The sequence below is a fragment of the Limulus polyphemus genome, unplaced genomic scaffold (genome assembly GCF_000517525.1).
Source record: "Limulus polyphemus unplaced genomic scaffold, Limulus_polyphemus-2.1.2 Scaffold3620, whole genome shotgun sequence".
Lineage (NCBI taxonomy): Eukaryota > Metazoa > Arthropoda > Merostomata > Xiphosura > Limulidae > Limulus > Limulus polyphemus.
Window position 1 is genome coordinate 50,115 of NW_013669230.1, and position 9,823 is coordinate 59,937.

Genomic DNA, 9,823 nt, shown 5'->3' on the forward strand with positions numbered 1-9,823 from the left:
TGATCGGTGGGTCAACTCCAGTCCAAAACCAGGTGACACCAGGAATGGATCATTCAAGCCACAGTAGGTGGAGGGTCCTTACCATCTTCACCTCAGTCCCAGGAATCAGAAGGGTAAAAGGACTTCTGTTTCAAAAACCCAGGTCAGCACATGCATACAAAAGCACTATACCACCAACACCAGTCTCTAGTCTATTACCGCTAAATTATGAATGGTTAGTGCAGATAATCCTAAAATAGTCTTGTGCACGAATAAAAACAAATCAAACCATTTATACATACTGTGTTACTTTTAATTTATATGAACAAGGCGAAAATATTTAAAATTTGATTATTTTACGCATTACATGATACGAAACAGTCCTCTTCAGGACTATGTTTATTTCTTTGCTGAATTTTGCATTTGATGGTTATCAGAGCTAGTTGTCTCCAATTTTGTAATGAAAGATTAGTTAACACCATCCAACACCAACTTTTGGGCTACTTTTTACTAACAAATGGCAAAATTGAATTTTACAATATAATATTTCTTGGGCTGAAAGATCAAGTATGTTCAGTGATGGGTTCGATGGATCCTGCAACCTCTAGGTTGTGAATCAAATTCTTTAACTATCAGGCCATGTTAGGCTTCATGACTATGTATATTGTAAGTTAAACTGGTATATGAATAATCATGAAGTACACTATACAAGTATTTGAATTTTTATAAATTGAACACAAATATCAATTCTATATATTCAAACACTGTTTATTTTTGAATGAGTTGGTATTGAAATGAAACTATAAATTAGAAGGTTGACAAAAAAAAGAATGAAGAAACAAATATCGTGTTAAGAAAAACTGCAAAAAATAAAGTATTTTTATATATATTTTGATTAGCATGACACAACTTGACAATCATATTCAGACAGGTTCAACAAATCTCTTTTGGTTTTCACTTGTAAATCCCATATAAAAACATCTGCCCCACATAATTTACTGTACGACTCATAATACTCTTTATAGATGAATTCATTGCCCACCCATAGTGACCTGTAGTAGCACATTGTGGAATTGTCCACTCTTTGATGCCACTCTGTTGAACCATGGCATCATACATCACGTGATCTCCAAAACTCAAAGGAGACTCCCACTGGGTGACACACTTTGATTTCCAGTAACCCCACTGAGATGGTTCCTTTGGATGATAGTTGGCTAACTAACTAATCTCATGGTTAAATCTTTTTCTAGTGTTTTGATCCAATATAATAGTGTGATTAATGAAATAGTCAGAGATTAAACTCTTCCATAACTAGTATTAGACATTGCTTTATTTAAATAGCTTCAAGTGATATTTTTCTGATGTTACATGTAGTTTTTATGTAAAGTCATGACTTTCTCGTTGATGGGATGTCTCTAGGACAAAACATATCTTATACCTTTTACACGGGTAAATGCTACATACTGCAATCTTTGGTCTTAAATCTCAAGTTAATGAGTATGTGATTTTCTATGCAATAGAGAAGCATTTAAAGTTGGCTTAGCTTATGATAGCATATAGACCTTTCGTTGAAGTATGTAGCCCCTGAACTTGTGTGATACCTGACTTTATTTGTTTAACTATTTTAATTAGATGTTCCAGAATTAAGATGTCTTTCGCTCTTGATTTCTCTTGATGTTTGTCCTTGTTTTCGACCCCAGCACCCAGCTGATAGAGAAGTCTGACTAGTTTTGGTAACACAACATCGTGTTTGTTATATAAGGAATCTTGTTTGCAACTTCACCTCATTTGCTTGTTTTTCTTCATTGCCTGTGTTCAATTAATTTTTCACTTCTTAGTCCTTAACTAGCATTTTGCAAACACTTTAAGACTCTTTGCTTGAGTACCAGCGAACCCGAATATCACAGATTGATTAAAAATGTGATATTTGTTGCCTCTAATTGCAGAATATATTTTAAACAATAGTCTTTTTCTGTTGACTCTCGGTTAAAACAATGTTTGTAAATTATGTTACTTTATAAAGCCATGTAAAACTACAGTGGTATTGAGGACCCAACTGTGATTTTAGCAATATATAGAATAGGTAGCCTTCTGGACCTAGAGCTTTCACCAGTCATAGTGAGAGCAATGTCTGCATCCTCATTATGTCCTCTAAATTGACCACAAATAGCTATACCCACATACAAGAGCACGGCACAGTAGAACATAGTCATGCTGGCAGTAGAAAGTGGCCTAACATTCAAAGTTTTACTGGAATTGTAATTATAGAATTTCCAATTTGTTATGAAAAATTCCAGGCATCATAAAGTGTGGTGTGTAGAGCCAAGGACAGTGACAAGATGCATATGCTGAATGAAGGTCTGCACATTTCATTGCAGTTCCATAAGGTAGATCAGTGGCATCTTAAATGATCCATGTAACGAATTTATTACTATATATTTATTTGAATATCAACGTTTGTTTAGATTAAATTTATTTTTAGAAACATATATCGCTTATACTTTTAAATATGTATTGCGAAACTCTCGCCTATTTTCCAAAGTTGTAGAATATTCTCGAGAGTAAGAATCAACAATATATGTGTGTATGTAAACGATTAAATTTGTATTGTTGCGTAATCTGAATTTTATAAAAAGCCTCCATAGCCTATAAATATAACCAACGTAATGCGCCAAAAAAGAGTGTCTATTATTAGTTCACTGCAGTCAGTGTACTATAAACTTCGAAAACTATAACTGTGATTGTTATAACGCTTATCAATCGGAAAACTTCGGATATTTGACCATGAGTATTTATAAATTTCGAAAATTACAAATAATTTAATTTCAGTGGATTCTCATTGGACATTAATACTCTTATGAAAACATTACCTAACGTCATTCGTAGAAACTCAATCTCTAATAGGCATATGAACAGCGAAGACTACAGGGGTAGCTAGCTCGCTGTTAAGTGAATTGTACCTACGTCAACTCGAAATTCACTCGCTCATCGTGAACCCTCGATAACATATCAAGGAAGTTCCAGATTAGAAGAAGACTTTATATTGCTTGTAAGTTTGTGAAACTTTTGTTTATAAATCATTGTTTGTAATAACTGTTATTATAAATTGTACTGTTGTGTATATTAAAACGTATTTGTTTTCAAAGAAAACTGTGTGTATCAATCTTGTTGGCAAATATCGTAAACTGACTATATATTGGCACATATTTAAATACTAAATCCAAAGTACAATCTAACTACAAGATTTCATTTATCAGTTAACTCGGTTTCAGACCATTTGAGATTCTAATACATAAAATCCAGCAGAATTTAAAGCTAGTAAAGAGCCTTTCAGGTTACCAAGGCACACCGATGGCACTCCAAACTATCATCCATAGCCAACAACACTATGGTGTGTGTATGCATAGTGTTATATCACACATAATTTCATCACTATAGAACACACAAAATCTTCTCACTTTCACCTTAACTCAAGGATGCCACACTTCTGAGGATGCACTTATCTCAAGACTTCTGGAACAAGATAATGCCCTGAGACAATAGCCATTTGCCAAAGTCTAAAGATAATTTCATAATAAAGTATGCTATCACACATTGCATCATTAAAATGGTGCATGCTTTTGTGTGTTGAGACATCCTATTAAGGACGTAACTAGAGGATGTTGTATTTATCAGAATTCACGCATCTCCATTTTCCAAGGAAAAAATGAGGAACTCCCTAGAATATCCTGATCGATTTTAGCAGAGAAGATGATAGTTGGAACCTGTGAGCACCACCCAGTGGTGGAGTAAAACAGATAAGTCCAACAGTGTTCAAGAGACCACCAAAGAAGATGGAAAAACAACAGAAGTTAAGACGCTCACTTGATTAAACACCAACGACTGAAAGGAAGTAGCATTCCTTTTTTTTCCACTTATTACGTTGTGTTTCCGTATAGGATGTATATGCACTATATTATTTGGTAATCACTTGATTAATTTACAGTTAGGATAGTTGGTTGATTGAAATTAAACAACTGAAAAAGTATTGTGACCCTTACTTACAGAGCTATCAAGGTATATTTGGTAGCACGATTTTCCTATATTTGTCGAGTTCAGCTGTAGCAGAATTTACATGAAACAGGCTGCGCAAAACTTACTATATACAGAGCTAGGACAGCTGAAATTGTTGGATGGAAAATTACAGTTGGATTTCACAGTTAATTATTACTGGGGATTTTGACAAATAAACTAAAGATATTTTGCGATATAACATTTGTTTTTCAAGCACTCAAGTAAACTCTTCTGACAAATGTTGGCCAACGATTGCCTATAGAAACTTCCAGTAAGTCGGCGTGACTTTGTGTTGTATCGATATGCAAAACTGCACCTGATAATATATAGTGTTTGAAAAGTCTGGGACATGGGCATTTCAACGAATTTGACAGAATGTGTTCCACATGCTGTCCTTGTAATACGAAAAAAGGTTTGGATTAACAGCACAATGATCTCGACTTTCTCATAATTTGACAGAGCCATAATATGTCATATATTTGAAATTAAGAAAAGCTTCAAATTTCCCATGGTTCCAGATTTTTGGACACCATTGTATATATGTAGAAGGTAGGATGAGGCTGTAAACATACATTTTAACAAAACCTTTAAGGTTAAAAGTACTGGTTACTGATTGTAAATTAGTTGGCCTAATTTCAGTTAATGATGTAAGGTGTCTTCCTGCAGTTCCCTTCTTCATTGGATGCGGGCTCTATTTTTATGATAAACAAACAATGGTGAAGGATCTTACGTTTATGTCAACTAGCTAGTTAAACTAAAGTTTCTTTCATTTAGTTCAAAGCAAGTAAATTGTCTTACCTTATTCAGTGGTTTTGCTTGACGCATGTAAATCAAATATCCTACCGTCATTCCAATACAATATGAAGCAAGGTGGTTCAATGGATTAAAGTAAACAGCGTTCTCAAACTCCAGTTCGGCTCTATAAATATAGTATCAAATGATAATTCAATTCAAGTTCTTATCTTTTTTTATCATGAGATTGGATTTAAAAAAATGTTTCAAGATATGCATTATGGTGGATCCAGGAATTTTTAAAATTTAACCCAACAAGTAAATCACGGAAGATGTACTTACACTACATAGTCGAAGTATTGAATGCTCACATTTAAAAAAAGGTTTCGAAACAACTGAACTATCCTACTTGAATTCATGAAACCATTTACTAGTATTAATATAACGAAACTATATACATAACATTTTCTGCACAGAATTTGATAAACGCTGTTTTGTAAACAACAATAAATATATATATATATAATTTACTCGCACACTAATATTGTATGTTGATATTTGGTATTGGTGGTTTGCACAAAGGAATTACGTTCACTCTATGAAAAAATAGGAATCGAACCTATTGCTCCCTCGTCCCTTTGGAGCTGTCACTGAAAATATCGTTAGTATTTATATTACCAGTCAAGTACAGAAATATAATTTGACAGCACTTCAAGTACAGGATAGGATCAGATTACCATTTACGAATCAACTTCCTGAGAAGTTGATTTCGTTATTGGGAAACAAATACGTCTCGTAACGAGAAGCAATCACGAGTGCAGATACACAATATGTATGTATGGTTAAAATCACTACTTCTTCGTTTAAGTTATTCACGGTAAACAAAAGATATGACGTATACTAATGATACAAAAATGCGCTTACTGAAAAGATATTACAATCTTTGAACTATTTTAATTGAAACACTTCACATGAAGTTCATTGTTGAAACCTTAATTGCACTAGAGTGTCAAAGAAGCTTAGATTTATGCCATAACTGATAGAGTTGAAGGGACAGAAAGAGAAATAAAGGCATTTCTTCTGAAGTTAGAACATTAATGAAATAATCAGACAGGTCTCTTTCTTAATCTTGTTTATTTATTGAATTTCGCACAAAGCTATTCTGCGTTACCGCTAGGTAACTAATCAACATCACCCACAGCCAACTCTGAAAGGGCCAACATTTTAGATGATGGGATTCTAACACGTGACACACGTGTTGCATGTCGAGCGCCCCTAACTACCAATCCGTGCCAGTTCCACTCTTCATCTTCTATCAGAACGTTGCATTCAGTTTAACAAAATCAGCAATACAGGATTCTAAACACTCACTAATAAAATGCGTGCAATGTTTTACATTTGTCATAAGTAGGTGAATTACATATATTCAGTTATACGACTGAATCTGTTGTTTTACAATGCAATTTGAGTAATTTACTATTTGATTATGATGAACTGGAAATATCTTTGCCATGTGGTAAAGCTTTGAATTTGCCATTTACAGTAAGACTACTGAGCAGAAAAGATTATTTTATGCTGATGAAAGCGTGTCTTTTATACAAAAACTGAGAGTATATTAGCAAAACAAGAGTTTTTATACAAAACATCTAAAACATATATCAAATTATATGTTGTATCCTTCGGTATGTTATGTAGTTTATACTAATTTTAGGTGGACAGAAGAAAGTAGTTGTAAAACATAGTCGACTTACTCTCTGTCAGGGATCGGAAAAAACAAAGTGGCTGGATAATTGTATAGTGCTGTAATTATACCAGTGAATACGATGGATCCCAAGATCAAAACACAGTTGATTATCAGTCCTTGTGTTGCGTTTCTGAAATGTAATTTTTAAACTTTATTGTGCTGAGGTTTCGATACTCCCTCAAACACATAATATATATGCATATAGAAAATATAACTTTTGTTTTATTTACATATTTCTATTTATATGATTAATAATAAATGTGCATACACAAATTATTATAATAAAACACAACGTTTACAAACAGTGGGTTTACAAATACTTAGTAAAAACTTTTAACCCCTATATTTTTATCGTTCAATAATGCCTAAACACATTACCACTAAATTACGAAAACTTATAAGAATGGAATAATAGTGTTATTTGTTTTGCCACAATTTGTTTTGCTGTACAATGAACTATCTAAGTTATGTCGAGCAACTTCGAACTGTCGCGAAGCCAGCATCAAATGTATGTGGATGCGTACATACGAATCCCTGGTGGGGGGTCTGAGTGCAAGTGGTTATAACCAGTGATATATTGAAATAAACTTTGAATGACATTACTTTTATATTTCTTTATATTTTATGCTTATACATTAAATATATACTATATATCTTTAAAAAATAGTGAAAACGTTGTGGATGCTTCAGCATACAAACATACAAGGTGGCTACGCCACTGACGGACATAATAGTTTATACTGATATAAAGTTGCACGCTGTAATATTTGTAACTGTGGGATACATATTGTTCTAAACAAGTAATTACAGTCAAATAACTTTTATTCCAGGAAGCAGATGTTTTAATGGTCCGTTTTTATCTCTACAATTTCTTTATATTAAAAGAACACAAGTTCAATCAAAGCGTTTTTGGATGTTTCCTGAGAAGTTGTTTTCAATGTTTTAGATTTCGTATCCGATACGCTACTACATCAATAACGTCAAGTCGTATTTTTATATTGGTTATATAATAGTTCTAGTTTAGTTATTGATGCTACTAGACGCGGAAATGTTCAGAACGTCTTTTATATATAGTTATTATTTCTCTCCAAAGATGATAGCATATATCATTGGTTATATATATTGCTGCGGTTTTGGTTTGAAAAAACTACACCAGGGAAGGCAGCAAGTCATCACCACCCACCGCCAACTCTTGGGCTACTCTTTTACCAAGGAATAGTGAGATTGACCGTCACTTTATAACGCCCCCACGGCTGAAAGAGCGAGCATGTTTGGTGGGATTCGAACCTGCGACCCTCAGATTGCGAGTCAAGTGGCCTAATCACCTGGCCCATATTGCTACGGAGTTTGGTTAATAGGTGAACTACCGTCTCTTCATCAGCAATAGCGCAGAAATGCGTAAATTACTTAAAGTTGTACAAGAGAGATTATGCATGTGGTCAGGGGACTTGTATGAACTGTCGTAAGGCAGAAAGAAACCAAAAAAAAAGTCAAAAATATATAACCAAAAATAATTTTTAAAAATTCATGACTAAATAACGTAAAATCAGAAAAAGATTTTGGGGATAAAATCAACAGTAATTGATAAAATGTAAGTAGTATTGAGTTAAAACAATGCAGTACATAGTTGAAAATATTAAATATTTCGTAGGTTGTGGTATATTTGTTACTAGCGATAGCAAATAATATATTAATGTGGATTAAAACAACTCGAGAGAATTTTAAGAATAGTTGGCATACAGCTATTCACTCCTATATAACTTTATCTTAACCATCTTTATTTTTATTTGTCTGTATTAGTGGTTTTCTCGTACTCGAAATTTAATTACAAAGTTTTGACTACCTTTCCTTTCTCTTACTCTTGTATGAATACCAATACATACATTTAATTTCATTTCTTTACAACTATTTAAACACACAAATATTCTCTATTCTTTGCGACCATTTAAACATGGTAATGATCACTATATTTCGTTCGTTTTATTGCTATTCAAACACCAAAATGTTGACCAGTTATAAACACCGAAAAATTCACGAAATTTTATTTTTCTGAAGCTAATTTCAATATCGTAGCGTTGGTTATATTTTTTCTCTATTCATTACTTAGTTTAGCATCATAACGTTTTCTACATCTCATCTTTAATCATTAGACTGACCATTTTTATTTGGGCTAAAGTTGAACTTCTTTCTGTTTTTTTTAGTTACTTTTTAGACGTTTTCATAGTGCCAGTCATAAGATTATGTATTCAATGTCACACACAACGCTATCAGACGCAACTGTTCTGTGGTGTTACCTTACAATATAAAGTAAAACTTAAAAAAAAACACTGACATTAGCAACTATAATACTAAACTTATGTATAGCGAAATTACTGTTTATAGCTTCATATCTAATGTGATATGTGATGCCTAATCGAAATATAATGTTAAGCTTGGTTATACGTTTTACTTAAATATATATCTATTACTAAATAAAGGTCACTTAGTTATTAATGTATTTTTTGAGTAAATACTTAATAGTTCTTTACGTAGCCTCGATCTTCACATTAAGGTGCTCTGATTCAGAATATTAAAACCGTCAGAATCGATTTAGTAAATAAAGCAACTTTAAAATGAACGCTAGTAACTGTTATCTTATTTCAACAATCTTTACTCAGTTAAACCAATATCAAATTGTTATTAATTAATGCTTCCGTTCAAGAAAGTTGTCATAATTTAATTAAAGTAAATAAAAATCCCTACAAAGCGTCATAAAGAGTTGAAACGAAAGAACTAACTTACTATAATGTTTTCATAGGTCAATTGTCCCAGTGCAAGATATTAATGAAAGAAAAGGCAGTGATCTTTCTCCAATAAGGAAATAATTTTCAATTACAATTCACTTACGAACTGAAACTTTCAAAATGGCTGTTATAATTATTAGAAATGAAAAAATCGTTATGAATATGACTTACTTGAGCAATGGAATGAGGACGATTAATGATACCAGGTGAAAGGTCATGTCATTCCCAATATACCAGGTGTGTTCTACACACTAGAAAAATCAAGAGCTGTTAGAAACTACAACAAATCACTTGAGAAACGTATCCAATGTGAAGATTATAAAATATTTTCCAAACAAAATAGCTTGTTCTAGAATTTCGTCTGAATATTTTTAGGATTTTCGTTTGTAAAAGCTCCCCCCCCCCCAGTGGCACAGCGGAATGTCTGCGGACTTACAACGCTAAAATTCGGGTTTCTATACCCGTGGTGGGCAGAGCACAGATAGCCCATTGTGTAGCTTTGTGCTTAATTACAAAACAAATAATTGTAAAA

At 33.0% G+C, this 9,823-nt stretch overlaps 1 protein-coding gene across 1 annotated transcript in view; it reads right to left on the minus strand.

Moving 5' to 3' along the window:
- LOC106469699 (nose resistant to fluoxetine protein 6-like) overlaps nucleotides 1-9,823 on the minus strand; it is a 74,145-nt gene that overhangs the window by 38,371 nt on the left and 25,951 nt on the right. The window contains exons 5-6 of the mRNA XM_022398276.1: nucleotides 9,463-9,542; nucleotides 4,831-4,951 (exon numbers count right to left, since the gene is read on the minus strand). Of these exons, the coding sequence (XP_022253984.1) occupies nucleotides 4,831-4,951; nucleotides 9,463-9,542 (201 nt within the window). The remainder of the gene's footprint in view (nucleotides 1-4,830; nucleotides 4,952-9,462; nucleotides 9,543-9,823) is intronic.